The sequence below is a fragment of the Cryptomeria japonica genome, chromosome 10 (assembly GCF_030272615.1).
Source record: "Cryptomeria japonica chromosome 10, Sugi_1.0, whole genome shotgun sequence".
Classification (NCBI taxonomy): domain Eukaryota; kingdom Viridiplantae; phylum Streptophyta; class Pinopsida; order Cupressales; family Cupressaceae; genus Cryptomeria; species Cryptomeria japonica.
The window spans coordinates 729,761,092-729,782,637 of record NC_081414.1 but is presented as its reverse complement, the minus strand read 5'-3'; the positions used below and the strand labels follow the sequence as shown (position 1 = coordinate 729,782,637).

General features: G+C 33.9%; 1 protein-coding gene and 2 non-coding genes across 3 annotated transcripts; all 3 read right to left on the bottom strand.

Annotated features, from left to right (window-relative positions):
• Positions 1-365: 365 nt before the first annotated feature.
• On the bottom strand, positions 366-559 carry LOC131859688 (U2 spliceosomal RNA). The gene has a single exon (XR_009359301.1). It is a non-coding gene; the product is annotated as a U2 spliceosomal RNA (small nuclear RNA).
• A 5,364-nt stretch (positions 560-5,923) lies between these two features.
• Positions 5,924-17,008, bottom strand: LOC131859157 (protein LURP-one-related 5-like). The gene is made up of 4 exons (XM_059212719.1): positions 16,768-17,008; positions 7,356-7,513; positions 6,140-6,361; positions 5,924-6,049 (listed from the first exon to the last, which is right to left on the bottom strand). The coding sequence occupies exons 1-4, from the start codon at positions 17,006-17,008 to the stop codon at positions 5,924-5,926; spliced, it is 747 nt and encodes a 248-aa protein (XP_059068702.1).
• Positions 15,592-15,787, bottom strand: LOC131859683 (U2 spliceosomal RNA). The gene has a single exon (XR_009359295.1). It is a non-coding gene; the product is annotated as a U2 spliceosomal RNA (small nuclear RNA).
• Positions 17,009-21,546: the final 4,538 nt, after the last annotated feature.

Here is a 21,546-nt window from a genome sequence, read left to right as displayed (position 1 = left end):
GCGACAAAACATAAGCACATGACGATAAATTTAAATAAGATTATAAGCAAGCTCACACCATTCATCTACTTAAGCAGATAAAATTGATAACTCAATGCAAAACAAAATAAGGCAAAATCTGAAGAATTAATCTACATATTTTTGTTTGAAATTGACATGAATTTCAATTGCAAGACAGAAGCGATACACGAAGGTGCGAAGGTCCTGATAGCGAGCTATCTTTTTTATTTTGATCAGTAAAGGCAAAGCTAGATTTATATTAATTATGCATAATTACAGTATTGATATAACTAGTTGATAAATTATCAAAAAGCTTGTTGGGAGCTTCTGTAGGCCTTCTCAGAATTCGAGAAGGAGAGCAACCAGACAAGCAGACCATAACCAACATATTGTATCCTTTCAAAATCTATCATATACAGTTGATAGCGAGCTATCTTTTAGACCTTCCACCTGAAGAAATTAATTTAATAAGGTGTGGTTCATTGAAGCAGGCATCAAATATTAAACTGATAAGAACAGATACTACACTTAATCTTAGCCAAAAGACCGAGAAAGGTATAAATTTTAAGTCCCCTCCCTTCCCTTTTTCTTTCTACCCTCTCTTCCCCTTATCATACCTTGCTTGCATGTGGGATAAATGTGTCTATACAGCCATGCTCCACATCTGTAATAATCATTTTACCTCCTCTCTTTTTTCCACCTCCAAATCATTTCGCCTCATTCCATTTCAGCAATGTTACCAAAATCCAGTTGTTTGCCCTGCACCATTTTAATGTATAACATACTAGCACTACAAGTTTTGCAACTCTCTATTGTCTGAAGAATGATTTTGATCCTCTTACAAGAAGAACTACACGTTTTCGTTTTGCTACAAATTGTTTTTCAACTTTGAAGATGGCATTCATGCAATATTTTTTTGGTGACCATAGGGTATACCCGCGGCCCAGTCCAACATCCAAGGAGTGAGCTGAGACAAGACTAATCCTTGGGGATGCACACAATAGCCCGCAAACCACATGCATTGGGTAAGCCCGAGCCTCAGAGTCGAACCCGGAACCTATGGGAAACAAACCCACGACCCAAACTAACTCTGCTACCTGAAAATTACTTCCTTGAACTTAAATAAGAGATGCAGCTGCCTTCAGATATTTCCCCTGGTTTAGCAATTGGGGTTCAAATTCATGAATCTTCCTTTGATTTAGCAATACAATTTGCAAAAATTTTGTCCCAAATTGATAGCAGATTGGTTTGTTACACTTGTGTCAGTCACGGGTAACAATCAGGAAATACACAGTTTCAAATATTGGGAAATGCCCCTGAGACATTTACAAGTACCTTCAGAAGAATTTGGGATCTATATTTATGGAGACTGCTGAAACAAAAGGTTTGTGCTTTTCAGGCTTTGATACTGTTGATAGATCTGATTAAGACCACAATTTTAAAGAAATGCTTTGAGGTTGCATTCAAAATATTTATTTTTTAAAAAGGTACACTATAGTTAAACCCACTTCCCTGCTTCTATCTGTGGGCTAAATTCCATGGCTGTATGGAAATACTTATGCATTTTTGCCCTAAATTACATCCAAAACTTTAAGAAGAGCTTATTCCATGAAAAGGAAATTCAGGCATACTATCAAATATCCTAAAGTATTACCGTTGTATATGTTTTTAGTTTAGATAGATGCTTCTTTCTTTTACAGATGGCATGCCTTAAGATTCTAATAACAACTTTGAGTCATAAATTTCATGAAAATTTTCATTGACTGATGAGTTTGACCTTCAAATTTAGCTCCAGTAGCTTCTACTCAATAATACAAAGCACTGATGATATTTTAATCGATAGATATCCCAAGGCTTTGACAGATAGAGGTATAATTATTTTAAAATCCTCTGGAACTTTTTTATTAAATATATTTTTTTCAATGGTGGTAAATGCATAGCTAAGGTTTTTAAAATTATTTAATCAAATTTCAAATTCATAAAGGAAAAATATTATTTTGGCCAATAGATGTTGCATGGGTGTCATTTTCAACTATAAAGGACAATCATCTAATAATTGTGATGGTATCTTTTCGTTATCATTTATATGAGTACCAATCTTAATTATAATTGATGATCACTCAAAAATGCTATGGTATTATTTTCTTATTCAAAAGAAAAAATATTATTTTTTGTGATTTACTATATGTATATAATATAGGGCAATGAATGGTGGTCAATGGAACATATCATTTAAAACTATTTTTTATTGTTAACATATTTTTTTGGATAGGTAAACTGCAGGCATAGGGTCTTCTCCCAAATTCTAGTACATTTGCCACCATTACATACCTCACATAATTGCAAAATGAAGATTTTTGCTTACCTTATTTGTTGCAGGACAAAATTAAGCTCCTGAATATATAGAATAGAGATGCCTACTATCTAAGACTGTACTACAAAAATTACTAGTTGTCCTTTACATATTACAATGCACTTGTGGAACATTAACCCATATTTTTCTCTACAATGAAGTATTGGAGCCATTTGAGGCCCTTCATAGGTTCCATACTCAGGATCCTCTTGAGAAACAAAACACATTTCCCTACATATGGATGTTAGTGAGGCAAAACAAAGTAGATGTTAGAGAAAATATCAGATTGCATGTTTGAGAAAATCAAAGGGTAGCATTCAACCTTTGCATCAAAAAGTAAAGTCTCTAACATCTAACTATGTAATTTATTAGTATGAATGACATTTATAACTATTGTTGGATCACCCTCAATTTCAATCTTTGAGATACCAAGTTTCAGTCTCAACTGTAGTCCAATAATTACAACTTGAATTTATGCTTCATTGTTTGTCCTTTTCGCCAATGTCTATGGACTTCTCCACAAGTTAAACCTTTCTGATCTCTTACAAAAAAATCTTGCACCAAAGGCCCTAGGGTTATCACAAGTTGTTCCATCAAAATTCAATTTGTATAATTCAAATTGAGAGGGCATCCATTTGGCCTCCTGCCTTGATTTTAGGGTGTCAAACCCCCATTTCCATTAATGAGGGATTGAATTCTCCTAATATTTCTCATTACAAATGGTATTTATATTGTCTATACCTTTTTATAGTTGTAAGAGATTCTATGTTTTTGATAGGAAGGATGTCTACCTAAGATGACTAATGAAAAAAAAAAAAAATGAATAAGCTTTTAGTCTCAAGGATATAGTCAAGACCCACTAACACAAACTATTATAAAAACATTATGACATTTATATGTGGATTGATACATAATGATACAAAACTAACTTTTGTATTTTTACTTAAATGCAACAATAGATGTAAGTTTAGTGATAGATAAGATGAAGAGGGTTTATGAATATCCTAAGTGGGTGGGTATTATGTTAGAAGCTAAGGTTAAATAAAAATCAAATTTTGGTAATGCAAGATCTAAGCTAGCTATTGCTAAAATATAAATAGTATACCTCCACTCCATGATCAATTGTAGAAGATGTGGGGATCATAAAAAATTTACAACAACTTGAACAAAACTTGAATCTATGTCGAAATAATCCAACCACTTAGATGCACCTACTCTTTTAGGAACTCACACACATATTTATTTTAGGTTGAAATTTTGCTACTTTAGTATTAAAACTGGTATAGATATCTTAAACATATATATTTAAAAAACCCTAAACAGGGATTTGGGCAAAAGAATAAAATCAGAACATGTTCCAGAAGCTTTGCGCTAATTTTCTAGGACTGGGTAGCTGGGATTCACCCTTGTCCTATAACTGCAAACATAGGCAAGTTGGGTCTTTCTTGAGAATGGCAAGACACATTGAATCCACTAGTGAAATATCTAGAAAAATTCTCAAGACTAGGGCGGAAATTTTCGTTGGTCCTTCGTGAGCGCCCTGCTCCCTCTTTAGTGCTCTGGTCTTGAGAGGAATCTAAAACTTTTGCAAAAGCTAGTTCAATTTTTCTCTATATCCTCTATCATTTTTTGCTTTCACAACTCTTGAATCTGTCAACTGCACACTAAAAGAAGGGTGTCGTGGATAGGGGTTTCTCTTAAGTCAAACCCCAGGTTTAGAATTAACCTTAATTGAAATAGAAATGGAATCGAAAGTGTGCCTTTTGAGGGTAGAGGCAATACTTGGAATTGAAATGTTTGAATGTAGATGATTATACCTTCAATAGGTGATGCAATTTTCTTAGGATAAGTCATACATGTGTTGATGCAATGACATGATAAATCACATAAGATGTAGTTTGTTGCTCCTTGAATCAGATCTGCTCTTGAAGAAGGAGAATTGCTTTTGAATTGGAAGCTAATGTTAGCATAAGATAAGACTATGGAAATGAATTGAGAGGAATGCCTTATATAAGGATTTCATAATTAAAATCGTCATTAGGTTGACTTAGATTTGATATATTTTTGCATGAAGCAGAATTTGGATTAGATAGGACCGCCAAATTATCCTCTCGAAATTCGAGAAAAAAAAGTGTGAGACCAGGGTGAATCCCAACAAGTTGGTCATATCAACTTTTTAAAAAAAATTTAGCGATGCAAGATAATGAGAATCTAATGTCAAATCTAGCTCAGTGACTCAAACCATAATGCATAGGTAAGAAAAATATGCTTTGAGAGTTGAAATTGGGGTAGGATTAAGGATAAATGATAAAGGGCACACCTAGAAGTAAGGGCCCAAATAAGAGTGTGATGATGTAATAAAGTGGAATAAGACCCATAATATTAATTTAAATCAATAAAGGTCCCATAATATATAGAGGAAAGGGAAGTAGTAAAATAGGTACTAGGAGAGTGTGAAATTGGGCACACTAATAAAGGTGTACAATTTACGATGCTACAGTATATATTTTACTTTATATTATATATAATAGACATCATATTATATAATAGGTATGTATTCAAATATATTAAAATCTTTCCTTGAATATGCTCACCAAGATCATATTTATGAACATGAAAATGAATAGTGTCATAAATGGGCAACGTTAGCCTTATATAGGTGACTAGGAGTTTCCATATGACAACATACCTTTGTGGAAACACACATCTACTATGTCGTGCTAGGTGTTTCCATGTGGGTTTGAGTGAACCCTTGTGCTTGGGTGCATAATTCAATCCATGTTTTATGTGGCTTAAGACGAACATATATTTATGCTCTGACCCCACAATATATGGAATATTTTGAATTAGGTATACTGTGATGCGTTCAAGTAGGGAATGATAAATATAGTACGAAGGATTTCATGTGACAACAAGAAATAGAAGTGGCATGTTCTTTTAGAAGCTTACCTTACATTTGAAAACCACAAGCGGACAAAATTTTATTAGTGGATAGAAGTTATACTAATGTTAAATCCAATTGGAAAAAGTAGGTATGAAGAATTCACACAATACAAATTTCTTGTAGCTCCAATATAGAGCATTGGAATTTTGTAATGAGGGTATTTATATATTTGGGTGAAACTTCTAATTACAATTTATGTTATCATGGTACTAATAATATGGATAATTCATTGACATATATGGAATTGTTGATGTAGATAGGCAAGTGAAATGAATAAACTAATCAATCCCAAGAGACATTTTACAATGATAAGAAGGGGTGAAGCGTAATAGTGTGAATGAGTTAACAAAAACTCTATACTTTTTTTCTTAAATTTGATAATCATTTATGTGCCAAAAACTAAATAATTAAGAGTAAAGTGGTTGGCAACTGGCTTTCTACTCTCCACCCAATGCACAAAATGGAGCACTAACTATCCTTTGATAGGGAATTGCAACTTTATACAAAATAACCAATATATAAAATTACATATTGCATTAAGTGCTTCCCCTTGACAGATGAGGCAGGCCATAAGAAGCCAGCTTGCTTGCCACCATTGATCATTCTCTCCTCTAAATTCTTATTAATCAACTAATCTGATGAAAGATAATAAGCAGCCCCATTACAAAGGCTTGATCCACTCCCGCTTCTACAACCAGATTCAGAATATCGTTCCCCAGCATTAGATTTGATTTGGCCTCCTTTCGTTTAACCTGCACTTTGCAAACACTTTCCATCACTTTCTCAAACTCCAAAGCCATTCCATTCTAATAAGTTTAAGAAAGATTGTATCCTCATAATACCTGTGCAATGATCTCTCCTGAGGCACTGAATATTGTGAAGGATGCCTTGCACAACCCTTTGATCTGGTAATCGCCAAGCTTAGTTTTTCTACTTCCATTTGCAAATATATTGGCAGTAATCTTGTTTGAGAATCCCAGCGACTTTATAAGGCTAAATGTGGGCTTCTCAGACTCCATGGGATCTCCTTTAAATGCTTCCCATCTTTTCCCAACACTCCATTTCTGTTAATCAAATCTACGTATTAGAGATTATAGATACATGAGCTGATAAAAGTCATCTTCATAATTATATTGACAGGAAATAAACAATAAAAAAAATTGTTTCTGAAATCAATTCTGTGTGATTTTTATTCAATGTTTTCGATAATATTAAATGATCCATCATCAAGAAGAGATTCATTATCTTCTTTCAAAAGATAGATCATTGAGTGTGATCTAAAATGTAAATTCACTATCGTCTTTATAATGATGGATCATTGAATGTGATAAAAAAGATAAGTTAACCTCATAATCAACAGTGCATGTGTTTTAATTAATGGATCAGTCAAAAATCCATCATCAAGAAGAGGTTCACGATCTTCTTCTTGACAATGGAATGAGCGAATGGCTTAAATCACACACGCTAAGCTTACACTTCTAAGCTTAGAAGTGTTACTCTCAGAGTTGAATTAAATATTCTAGACTTAATATGTTGCTCAGTGTGTGTGGTTTAAGGCTGGCCATTGATGAGCGTGATCTCAAATCTAAGTTCACTATCCTCTTCCTAATGATAGATAACTGAGTGTGATCTGCAACGTCTATACATCTTTTTTTTTGACATATTGTAATTTCTAGTGTTGATTGTGTATGTTTCCTAATCAATGTTTCAGATCACATTCAATGATCCATCATCAAGAAGAGGATGTATAGATGTTTGGGATCAAACTCAGTTATCCATCATCAGGAAGAGGATAATGAACTTACATTTTGGAGCACACTCTTCCACCATCAATATAAGTTTACTATCCTCTCTTGATGATGGACGAGTGTGATCTAAAATGTAAATTCACTATCCTCTTACTAGAATGGATCACTGAATGTGATCCCAAATGTCTATACATACTCTACTTGATGATGGATCATTGAATGTTATCTAAAATATATCAATTAGAAAACATATAAAATTAACTCTAAAAACAATAGACCGAAAAATAAACGAATGAAAGTAAGAGAATACCTTGCGCCTCAATGTGAGAAGAAGCTGGCCTACACCATCCATAAGAAGTTCTTCATTTTTGGCGTTGAATGCATAATTATCCACTCTGAAAACCAGATTTCCCAATGAATCAAACACAGTGAATCCTTTGCCATTTACTAAGAGAGATTTCTTCCAAACTGTAAAGACAGTAGACAAGTTTGAACAAAATTTATGATCAATAAAAACATGGGGAGACAAGGGAGAATCAGCATGAACTTGACTCATTTTTTGATATCACAGATTGTCCTGCTTACTATCAGAGACTCGAAAAAAGAAAAGCTATCAACACTGAGAACTGTCTGCACTATAAATTATTAAAACTAAATCATACTCCTCCGTTTATAAAAACATCTGAGACAGAACTTTGAGTTTTTACATTTTAGGCAATTTGGACTTATTTATCATCATTAAAATCATAGTGAATATGGATAAAATCATTTTTGTGGATTAAGCTCACATATGGGTCAACGTCAGAGACTGTCACTGGCACAATTAATTTATGTAGAGAAAATCATACCCATAGAGAGGGAGGATAAAAGATTAGTACAAGGCATATGGGCATGCGTTGAAATCCTTAGAAAATGCAATTTTAATTGTGAATACGGCGGGGATGATCTCCCACAGTGGTCCATAATCTATAAAGAAGGCTGCATTTTTCTTTCGAATGCGAGTAAGACACAGGCGATGAAAAGTACCCTTTGAATAATCATTATTTATCTGACTTGCACACCAGATACCTCATGTTGAATAACTAAGGATGTGCATTTATAGACATCTCCTAGGTCATTGTTAGATTGAAGAATCAATCATCATTGACAACAATCAAGGTGCACACATGGAAAGCACACGTATTTATTTAATTAGCAAGAATCAAACTTTTGCATATATAATTATTACATGTTGTGCATATTCAAGGCCATCAAACTTTTGCCTATTTCCTATGAGAAGAATTGAACATCTGCCTAGATTAGATATTTGATCAAGATAAAATGCCTAGTCCTAGTAAGAATGCATTGTGCCTAGACATCTAGTCTTATGCAAAAGCTTTCTGTAGGTTTTGTTTTAGTAGTAGATAAATAATAGGAGCAAATACCTAGTTTTTTGCAACCAAATATTTATGCAGGGGTCTCATGGAAGGTGCTTAAGTTCTATTTTTAAGGAAGAGGCAGTCTCATGAATTTTTTAGAAAAAAAACTAAAATGTATTAGGAACAAATACCTAGTTTCTAAAATGTATTATGCCATTTGTCAATTACATATATTTTAGAAAAAAAACTAAATTTATTAACTACCAATTTCCTTAAATTTAGGAGTTTAAACTTAAGTTAATCTACACTACAAAATTCATGACATCCTTAAATTTAGAAGCTGAAATTTTAAGGTGAAGTGCAAAACAAAATTCATGGGACCGCGAGCTTTAAAATATTCCTAAAAAAGCTCAGCAGCTCGAGCTCTATTTTTTAGGAAGCCCCCCTCCATAAGACCCCACCCTTAGTCCCTCAAATATCTATTAAGAAATAAATATTTGGTTAGTCTTAGACATTTGAGTTTGATCATGTATTTTGATTTTTCACAATTATTCAAAAACTTTTCTCCCACACTTTAAGCTCTCAACTTCTACAGTAAACTACATTTTCATGTTGTAAGGTGAGTAATATATTTCTTTACATTTTGGTGAGCCTATAACTTCCATGCCTATCATTTTAAGGTAGAAAAATTATTAATTTCTAAGTCTATCATTTATTCTTTCATTGTTATATTTTGTGAATATCAAACCATTATAGTTTGGACATTTTCTATTCTCATCTATTCTTAGTAAACTCATTGCATTTTCCCATATGATCCAAGATAGTGAAAACTTTGTATGTTAGTGATTTAGCTCTAAGCATATCCTTCTATTATATTGATATATTTAGATATGACATCCCTAGGGTGATGATTCACCTCTTTTGATTGCTCATGATGTTTCATTTGTGGTGTTAAAGATATATTTTATACAACTCATGATTCTCTTCCTCTACACCCTTTGATACTCCCCATGCATACTTTTATCAATTCATTATCTATTGAAAGATTGGTTCATACCATTCATAATGATCATATCATTAGAGTAAATATAATATTTGAATTTCATGAATATGAACATACTTCTTTAAATTTTTGCTTTGTTTATTCATATTGTAAGCACATGCATGATAAAAAAATTTGCATCCATAATTGAGAAAAAAATAATTTGGCAATCATTATAAGATTTTGATATTTTTCATGCTTATATTGCTTCGTACACATATGGGTCAACGTCACAGTGTGCAATTGGCACAATTAATTTATGTAGAGAATATTATACCTAGAGGGAGGATAAAAGATTAGTACAACGTATTTGGGTGTGCATTGAAGACCTTAGAAAATGCATTTTTTATTTTGAATGTGGCGGGGTCGATCGCCCACTGTGGTCCATATTATATAAAGAAGGGCTACATTTTTCTTTTGAATACGTAGAAGACAGGTTATAGAGTTGACCTACTGATTTAGACATTGATTATTTTCTTTAAATAATATAATGCCAATTTTAGATTTTTTAATGTATTGATATTAGAGTAAGGGAAGGGTACGAAATTTCGCATATCTTAAGTTTCCGAATAGTACATTAGATTTTGACATTTTTTGTTGTATTCGTATATAACTTAAGTGCTTATAGTTATTGTTTTCCAGCTTCTAGGTAATTACGATGAATGTTGTGGGATTCGTTATGTGTGTAAGAGTCAAAAAGTTGGCATCCCATACATATTTCCTATTGCCCAGTTAACCATTCACTTTGACAACCACAAAATTTACTCAATTGATCCAATACTTATGCACACATGCCCCAATAATCATGCACTACGAAAATTAGTTTAATTGTTAACCCTTTTTCACTATTGGTCCACTCCATAATTTTTTAATGGACTTTTAATTAGCAAAATCCAGTGAACGGTAATGGACCCCTTCCCCTATAATATCAAGAGCATTATAAGACTGAATTATCAAGCATTATTGAGAAAAATCAAGGTGCGCACATGGAAATCATGTTTTATAATTTAATTGGCAAGAGTCAAATAGAAAATTATGTATACATAATCATTATGAACATGTGTGTATTTAAGGTCATCAAAATTTTGTCTAAGACAATCCACAACCCTTATTTTCAGCACAACAAAGTTCTCATACACAAATATATGCACATAAAGTGAGTTTGTTCCACCTATTAATAGAGGCAATCTAGATAAGTTGGCACAAGGACATGTTCCTATGAGAAGGATTGGAAATTTACCTATATTAGACATTTGGTCAAGATAAAAAAGCTAGTCCTACTAATAATAAATTGTGCCTAGATATCTAGTCCTATGCAAAAGCTTTGTATAGGTATTTTTTAGTAGTAGATTAATAATAGGTACCAAATACCTAGTTTCTTGCAATTAAATATTTATCCCCTCATAGGAACAAATACTTGGTTAGGTTTAGACATTTGAGCTTGGTCTTATATTTAGGTTTGTCATAATTATTCAAAAACTCTGCTCCTACAATTTTGGCCTTCAATTATATACACTAAACTACATTTTCATGTTTTAAAACGACTAATACATTTTTTTACATTTTGGCGAGCCTATAAATTCCATGCTATCATTTTAAGGTTGGAAAAAACATAAATTTCTAAATCAGTCATTTATTCTTTCATTGTTATATTTTATTATTATCGAGCCATTTTAATTTGAACATTTTTTATGAATCTTGTAAGTCTATTCTCATCTATTGTTAATAAACCCACTGCATTTTCCCATATGATCCAAGATGGTGAAAACTTTGTATGTTAGTGATTTAGCTTAAATACATCCCTCTGTTATATTGATGTATTTAGGTATGACACCCCAAAGAAGATGCTTCACCTTTTTTTGATTACTCATGGTGTTCCATTTGTGGTGATAATGATATCCTTCATACAACTCATGATTCTCATCGTCTAACCTTTTCATATTCCAATGCATACTTTTAGCAATTCATTATCTATTGAAGAATTGTTTGATACTATTAATAATTATCATATCATTATAGTAAATATGATGTTTGAATTTCATGGATACGAAGATAATTCTTTGAAATTTTGTTTTGCTTATTCACATTATAAGTACATGCATGATGATAAAAAATGTACGCATGCATAATTGAGAAAAAAATAATTTGGCAAGCATTATAAAATTTTGATATTATTTTCATGTTTATATTGCTTCATTTTATTCTTTAGACAATGACTCTACCGCTATCTTTTTTTGTATCTCTATAGGTAGTTTACATGATGATTATCAATATTTCAACCTCTAGGGGCAACATGTTAGACAATACTAGGACTCCTCTATAATTTTACATGATGTATCATCCTTAGATACCTCTAGCTATGTGCATGGAGATAGGGACATAAAGTTATTAAAATTAATATATAAAGGTTGGTAAACCACTGCGATTAGAATTATACATTTTGTCATAACGTTTTATAAAAATATTATTAAAACATTAAGCTAGTTATCTTTCTAACTATGTAATTTATTTATAGTTGAACTAATTAAGTTTGTAATATTTATTTCTTTTTAATATATTCATGTGCTATAAATAATACACATAACAAACTATGTGATAATATACACATTTTAAAAATATTTAATTTTAATTTTTATGATAATTTATTGAGGCATGCCTTGTCCACTTCAAAATTTAATAAAAAAATAACATACATAATAATCTATGTGATAATATCTAACTTTTCATCAAATGACTTTCAAAAATACTAAATGAAACCATAAGGAGGAGAATACATCCATATATATCTAATATATTTCATTGAAAAATATGAGTACTTCTTAAAAAAGTAAATGTTTAACTCAATTAAAGTTCACTAGTTTTGAAAAAACATAGTTTAGAAATTAGATTTAAATTAGTACAATTCTTATTCTTGAATCATCTTTGAATTTTGAGTATAGGCATATCAAATCATTTGTCAAAATTTAGGTGAATATCATTTTGAAGAATGGTTCAAAGATGGGTCAATACAATGTGAAAGACATGTATAGGTGTTTGGAGATATATAGGGACCTTGAAGGGTCAAAATTACCTGTCAAACTTTGTTGGAATGAGCTTTGTTCATCCAAAGCTAGAACCTTTACTTGGGCAGCTTTGCAAAAGAAAATTTTGACATTGGAAAATTTTAGGAGTATGGGTTTAAGTTGTCCATCTAGATGTCTAACATGTAAAAACAATGAAGAAATTTATTAGCATTGACTTTGGGCAAGACTTGGATGGGTTGGAGGACTTTTGAACGACATTTTAGACCTTCAAATAGTGGCTAGTTCTACATAGGAAGGCATTGTACTCAAGCTTATGGATAATTTTGTTATGGGAATTTTGGAAGGAAAGAAATAGGAGAATTTATCATGGATAGAAGATGGGGTTGTCATCCTTTTTGAGTAAAGTAGAGGTTGGGATAGTTGAGGTGGTTAATAGTAGACTAAGGGAGATGAATCTTAGAGATTCATCCTTCATTGTATCTGATGTTGAAAGGAGAAAAGTGTGGTTTGGATTGAAGCTTCCTCAAATAAAGAAAGGAGGTAAAAGGAGGTAGTTTGGAAGGTGCCACACGATAGGTGGGAAAAGTGTCATTTGGATTGAAGATTCCTCAAATTAAGAAAGAAGGTAGTTTGGAAGGTACCATAAGATGGGTGGTTCCAAATGAACTTTCATGGGAACTCCACACATTTTGGGAGCAAGGTGCTTAATTAAGAATTGGAAAGCGAAAATTATTCTCATGGCAAAAACCCCTTTCTAAAGGTTCCAATAATGAGAAGAATTTCAAGCGTTAATCATGGGTCTAAGAAAATGTAAAAGTTTGCATTGGGATAAAGTGGAAGTAGAAGGCGATTCTCTCTTAGTAATTAATGCGACAAGGAAAGGAAAGGGAGCACTCTTTGCGGGCAATTACAGGCCTTGTTAGATGCAGCATTGGGGATCTACAACAAATTTAATCCCGTCTTCATCAATCATGTCTTGAAGGAGGCAGATAGTCTTGCCAATTTGGCAGCTAATGGAGAAGAATTTTGTTCGGGTGATGTTGGTAACCAGCAAAGGGGGTGAAACTGTGTTGTTCTTTGGGTCCCCAACTTTAATGTCAAAGTGTTGAGGCAATTTTTATCTGATGGTTATGTCATGTAGAGTGATAGACATGTCTGTTATTCAAAACTAGTCCTGGAAAGCTTGATTTGCAGGCATTAAAGATAGGTTAAATATATCCTTCTAAGTAGGTCTGCATATAGAGGAGGGTGATAGTTGATTGAGATGGTTTTGAGGTGGTCTTGTTCAGTTGGCAGTTGGCAAAGACTTTGGGGGCGAATCGGTTTTGAAGGTGGCATCCCCACGATCAGAGCAAAGTTACAGAACTTTTAGGAATGGATCCGTTCTTGTTTAATAATATAATACAACTCTCTATATGCATGTTTCTAGTTTGAAATTATTTTTACAATTTATGAAAGAAGATCTAGTAGTTGAGCACTTTAACTTGGCACTTCATAAAATTTTATTTGAAAATTTTGAATCACTTCCAGTTTGTTTACAGCAGCTTACTTGACAAATCTCTTCCTTATAACTAAGGTTTTAGGGCCACATCATCAAATATGATGCCACATTAATATGTTTTTTGCCAAGGTGTTCAAAATAGCCCAAAAAAAAGTGAGACCGATGTGGCATCACATAATTCGTTGTTTCATCTAAGGGATACATTTCATTCAATTATGGGTAGTCATCATCGTCAATAACAATTTTAAAGTCACCCCCTGGATCTGCTTCTACTTCTGTTGTTCTGTCACAACCTGTTGTTGTGGTTGCTTGCAGGCATAAGGGGAAATCTTCTCCCTTGCTCCATACCCCCCCCTCATGGGGGTTTGGGTGGCCTGCCCTCGCCTTGAGTGGGGTTTGTTCCCTGGTTGGTTAGGTTCACGTGTTTGTTCATTTTTGCCTTTGGGTTGTGGTTCTCTTCCAACATCATCTCTCTTGATGTTGTTTTTTGTTAAGGGTCAACGCCCTAGTTAACGTTGTTTTTTTAAATCAAAAACAACTTTAAAGTCACAACTATTGGTACAATGTTGTAAAACATATTAGGCATTAAATTAACAAATGTTATGCATCCATTGGAATATGTTCAACTAGTAGGTCCTTTCTCTAGTAAGCTAATGATTAGGTTACACATATTGTTAGTGATGATGGAAGCAATTACCTTTTTGAAATTGTTAAGAAAATTTTATCTGACTAATTCTTTGAGACCTATTATGCTAATTCTACTTAAAAAAAAATTCTATCAATTAATTCTACTAAAATGTTATAATTAGGAAATAAATAAGATAACAATTAAAAATAAGATTACAACTATGAAAATTAAGCACATGAGAAATAATTTAATAATAAATTCCAAGAAGATAATGAATCATAAATAAGATTACAAGAAAGATAAAGATGGCTTTTAAAAAGAACACAAGGAACAATATAAAGAAGAATATTTCTGATAGAAGTTAAAATTTGAAGGATTGTGTACAAGATAAAGTTGACGATTTCTCTCACAAAAAAATTATAAGGTTGAGATCTATAAATGTTCTAATATATTGACTCCTGCATTACCATTAGAGAAAACAATCATTTTCAATTTTTCATTTTTTATTTTTAAACTACCATACACTTGCTTTCTTAGTTTCAATATTGATATTAATTTATGTTAGGAATACTCAAATTCAAAATAATCAAATTAATTTCATAATAATTCCACAAATAGATAAATATATGTCACCACAAACAAAATCTTTACTTGAAATTGTTAATCAGATCTAACAACCCCATCAACAACCCCATCAACGCCTCACAAGTACAAACCTTCTATTTAAGCATAAGTCTGCATTACAATGCATTTTTTTAGTCTGAATAAATTCACAACAATAATATGGAATTAGATTACAACGACAATTGAAAAAGCACATGAATTACTTAAAAAAGCTATAGCTGAAGATAAAATTGATGATTCAATGCAAAACAAAAGCAAAATAAAAATATACTTATATATTTTTGTCAATAAATGAAATAAATTTCAACTACAGAACAATTTAACTTTTGAATACAGAATGAATAAATTTAATTTGTTGATTGCTTTGGGTGTGGGGTGCGCCAGGCTTCTGCTGTAGTGCAATACAGAAGCGACGCTCGAAGGTCCTGATAGCAAGCTATCTTTTGGACTTTTCCCCCTGAAAAAATTAATTTAATATCGTGTGGTTCATTGAACCACGTATCAGATATTAAACTGATAAGAACAGATACTACACTTGATCTTAGCCAAAAGGCCGAGAAAGGTATGATTTGCAAGTCACTTCCCTTACCTATTTCTTTCAGCCCTCTCTTCCCCTCATCTTACGTTTCTTACGTGTGGGATTAATATGACTGTACAGCCATCCTCCACATCTGTAATAATCGTTTTACCTCCTCTCTTCTTTCCACCTCCAAATCATTTCTTCCCATTCCATTTCAACAGTGTTACCAAAATCCAGTTATTTGCCCTGCACCATTCAAAGAGATAACATACTACCACTACAAATTCTGCAACTCTCTGCTGCCTGAACACTGATTTCGATCCGCTTACAGGAAGCTCTAGACAGTTTTTGTTTTTCTACAAATTGCTTTTTCAACTTTGAACATGGAATTCATGCAACATTGGAAATCACTTCCTTGGAAATAGGCATATAAATATTTGAAAATCCTTTGGAATTTCTTATAATTAAACATTTCTTTGGATGGTTATAATGTGTATTTAAGGTTTTTTAAAATATCTTAAGCAAATTTTAAAATTTGTATAAAAAAAGTGTTCTTTTGGTGAATAGATGCATGGGGCCACTTTTATCTATAAATGACAACCATTCAATAATTGTAATGATATTCTTCCCTTATCATTTATATGAACATCGTTATGGAATATTTTTCTTATTATAAATTTTTATTAAAAAATGATTATTTTTTTAATAACTATATACACATAATATAGGTCCTATTTAAGAAAGGAATGGTGGGCAAGGAAGTTTATCATTTAAAACTATTTTTTTATTCTTAACATATATTGTTTGGTCTGTTTTTTATTAGTAAAACAATGATAACTAGGGCGCTAACCCTTAATATAGTCAAAAACTATCAATAGACAACAACTACTTCAAGAGAGATGATGTTGGCAAAAAGAACAAAAACCCAAAGCCAGTTAGAATCAAACATAGTCGGATAGGCAAGGAATCCTATCCAATCGGAGAACAAAAAGGACCCCACTCAAGGGGGGGCAGAGCCACCCAAACCCCAACGGGGGGGTGTTTGGGGCAGGGGAGAAGACTTCCCCTTCCGCTTGCGAGCAACCACAGTCCAGGCAATGTTGTCATTAGGTCCATCAAAAGAGAGATCAACTGAAATGGACCCCGCAGGGTTACAAACAGAGGTGTCCACAGAGTGTTGCAACAAAATAACAGGAGGTTGTTGTAGAGCAGCAACAAGTTGCGACAAAACAACAACAACAAAGCAGATCCAACAACAAGGGATCATGGTTGCAGAACGGGAGAAGCAGAAGAGGGGACCTCAGGAGATGAGGCCACAAGGGGAGCAACAGGAGCATCAGTAGTCATGAGGAGCACGACATCGACATCATCCTCATGAGAGGAGCCAACAGATGCAGAGTCAAGAGCATTGACTATTAAGTGATCAGCAGTAGCATTCTTCCACTAGGTAGAAACACCTTTGTGTCATGAAATAGAGTAATCTAAAGCAAGATAACCCATAGAGAAGCATCTCCTACAGCAGAAGGGGAGGCCCTCAAAATCCAGCAATTGTGACCAAGGCCTATCCCCCACCATAAGAATCACATCTCTCCGGAGAGGAAAGGAGATGTCAATGCCCACAAGAATGCAGACAAAGGTAGTGTGGTCCATTGAGGACGTAGCTTCATCGACCTTCAAGAAATGGCCAATAGAGTTACCAATAGCCTCATAACAAGAGTACTCCCAAAAATGAAGAGGGTGATTGACGAGTCTAACCCAAACTGGATGCACATTAAGTGGATCAGTGAGAGGGTTAAAAGAATTTGTCCAAGGCTTAACCGAGAGGGAGTGCACTCCCCAAGCCCACAGCATGCCCAAAACCAAATCCCAATTAGCGGAAGAAGTGAAGGGAGCAATAAAAAAGCCTTTAGCACAGGGGAAAAGCTCAATATTGTGAGCAACCAAAGGCCGCCAAGAGTCACTTACCCAGTGATGAAGGTCCAATAGAGAAGGCCAAAGCCCATAGAATCTACACACAAGAGCACAACATTGGTAGAACCCAATGTTGTCCATGACATCCTGTCCACAAACCACCACAGGGGAGGATTTAACATATGGAAGAGGAAGGACCCCCTTCGAGGTTTGTGTGGAAGATTTGGCCACACAAGTAAAGCTATGCTTGCCAACAGGTTTGGGCAAAGAACCAACAACATCAGTAGCAGTTGGCAAAGCCGCATCCCCAGAAGCCAGAGAGCCGCCAGTAGTAGTGCCCATAGCTGGAGAACCGGGGGGTGTGGGTGTTGCACCAGGCAAAACCCCATGGGGAACATGGGGAACTCAGCAACCACCACCTGAGGAGAATCAGACCAAACAACAGCAACAACATCAAACAAACCGTGAATCACAGGAGTAGAAGCCCCCATGCGAGAAGGAAGGGGGGGGGGAGTCCGAAGATGAGGGAACGCCACAGACATCCGCATCAGATAACATCGTAGAAGTAGAAATCACCGTCGAACCAGAGGCACCGACAGTAGCGTTCAAATCGAGAGAGGCGGGAGAGTCGTTGGGGAGAAGCAAGAGAGCCATCGAGATATTTTCTTCGAATGTTAAAACCAAGTAGTACATATTGTTTGGTCTTTTAATTGCTATTTTTTAACTAGATAAATAGGTGAAATTTAATTCTTCCAAATATTAATCGTAGTGAGTGATATTTATTTTGTTTATTTTTTTATAATTTTTAGAGATTTCATGTTTTTGATATAGGGAGGATGACCATCTAAGATGACTAGTGCAATTAAAAAATTGTTTAAGCTTTCAGTTTCAAGAATATGAGGAAGATCCATTAACAAAAACTACTATAAAAATATTATGACATTTATCTATAGACTAATACCTAATAATACAAAGTTAAAGGTAAGCCTTGTGGGTTTTAATAATTTCATTTGAGCTAGCAATTGACATATGGACTCAAATTATGTTAAACATTATATTTCTCTTAATTAATTTGACTCAATTGGTTTATCATATAGTTTTGTATCTTGTCAAATTTTATGGCATGTAGAACATGCACTCTTTCAAAAAATATTTGTATTTAGTTTTAAGGAATTCAATGGTGAATCACTCTTAATGGATGGTTAGAGCTCTCTATCTCTTTGATGCTACCTATTTGATATGGAAAATATGGAAACTATATGATTCACACCTAGGAATATAGGGAGCCATTTTGTGAGGTATGTTCTCAAGTTTTGGTTCTTCTATAGATGGGGGGTTATCCAACTTATGTCTTTTTATAGCATTGGGGTTTCATGGATGGTTTGTTCATAATAGTGATGTTGATTATACTCTATGAGAATTTTCATAGTGTTTCTTCAATTATTTTTTAGGTTTTCTTATTGTAGTGTTGTAAATTGTACACCTTTAATTAGGGTGTCCAATTCCATGCTTAGTTAGCACTCATTTTAGTGTGTCTCATTATATTATGCATTATAGGACTTCCATATGCATTTTAATAAATTAATTAAAATATGAGTCCTTTATTAATTCAAATAAAAGGGGTACTAATGTTTGTGTTGGGTGATCGATTATTGGGTAGGATTAATGACTAAGGCAAGGCTTCACTTATGTTGTAAGACCCGTGAAGTTTTGGATACTTGTAATATTGAAGATATTAGAGATAGGGTTATATTGAGAATATTCCAAGATACATGTGTTAATGGGTCATTTGGGGAAATTCTATAGTAGTGGGCAATAGGTGAATTAAGTTACTTTAATGCCATTTTATCCTCATTTAGGGTAATGATAATATAACCTATATAAATTTACAATGGTATTTGGATATTGGGGGAAAGACTTTATATGACTACAAGATATATATTGACTCCAAAGGTAGAAGAACCTCTCAATTAAATATATTATGTGAATTTTCGATGGAAGTCTTCTTAGGGGTTGTGGGGACTATGTCAGTTTTAGGTTAATTAATAAGTTTAGCCCTTAGGTTGATAAAACCAATCTAGGGACATTCAAATTGGTTTATGAATAATAATAAAAGGACTTGAGTCAAAAACCTCAGTATCTTTAAAGTGAAGTGTTGTAGTATGGGGTAGTAAAATAGGGACTAAGTTATGATGTTTCATCTAGTGTTGTGTTATTGAATAATGAAATCTTGTTTATGAGAAAACTAGTGTGAAGGTCCTTCAAAGAGACCACATCGAGAGAAATATGTGTGCCTTTGAACCATTTGAAATTGGGAACATAGGTGGTGCTTGGGTGAAGGATGCCCATGTGACCTCAAGTCCGCAAGGGAAGGGACTAGGGCGGATAACTCCAAGGTATAGGGTTGTTCCTAATGTGTTGACTTTCCTCTTTAGTAGGCTTCAAATGAGGCTGAAAAGGCATTAGAAGATTATGGAAGAGTTAAGAATGCCTTATAACTCATATTTAATATATATTGTGTTTTTTAATGATGAGTTGATAAATTGAAAGGGTAGACCACCTTATACTTGGTTTGTTTATGTATTGAGTAGAGGCCATCTTGAGTTGGATCCAAGTGAAATTAAATCCTAGACCTATAAGAATTTATGAAAATACTCTTAGACGTGTCTCAATTATAATCTACGTGTTCTGAATTAGGAACCTCTCGTCCAGTTATAGTTGTAAGCCATGTACATGTATTGAATTTTACGACAACAAATAGAGATATGTTCTTACGAGAGCATAGACAGAGGATTGTATTCCTCTAGCACGTAGACTAGTCATCTCTATTCGAGGTGATCAACGAAGAATAAATCTTATGGCTTGCATAAGATAAGCTTATCTGCTCAAGATTGACAGTAGTCAAGGAGTGCACCATGTCGGTACACTGTCAATCATACCACCTAGTTAGTGGATGGTTAACGCAAGTTGCCTACAGGCAAAGGATACCTCACATTGATCTAGGGTATTGGGCATATTTTTCCAGTAGCATGTAGGCCTCGAGGCTAGTTGCATGTTGGTGATGGATGTCGATGGACTGTAGGGAAGAGAGTTTCTAATGAAGAATAGGTAGGTAATAATTAGACCAATCACATTATATAATTAGCATGTCTTGATGTGAAAATGGTATACTTGACCTTGTTAGGATGAGGATAGAGACTTGATGTAGCATGGGATGCATTGAATCATGTTCCCACTTGCTCATGTTGGTGCAGAAGACCAAGGAAAATGATGTGACCCACGATGTAGTGCACAATGCACCAACATTATGTTTATTTGGGATGCACTATGAGCAAGTGATAGTTATCCATTGTGGATGTTTCAATCTCTCACTATGTAAATGCTAATCACTAAATATATGTGATGTATATTGGAGCTAGTCATTGTGTACATGTGATGTATGTTGGAGCTACTCATAGTGTATTTGTAACATGAATGAGCTAGTCGTCTTGTGTATATGTGATGTGTGCTCAAGTCACTCTCTATAGAATTCGGTATTATTTGGAAGGATATGACCCCCTATGTAATTGTGTATGTATGTATATTATTTGAAGACAATTAGAAATTTCTTTATTATTGTTGTGCTAATTTTAATAAATAGATCTAGATCAAAGAGAGATCAAAGAACTCATAAAAGAGGAGAGGGTGAAATTCCTCTAAACTTCAAGGGCAAACTATCCCTCGAAGGAATATGCAAGCAGGGTCATCTAGAATGAACCCTTGAGACGTAGATCTAGGTCTAATGGAGATTTTGATCTCAAGATCTTACCACCTTTGAGCACAAGCATAGGTGGTGGTGTAGAGTTGTCTCGTCTATGGTGAATGAAGAAATTATGAAGTCTACACTTCTAAGTT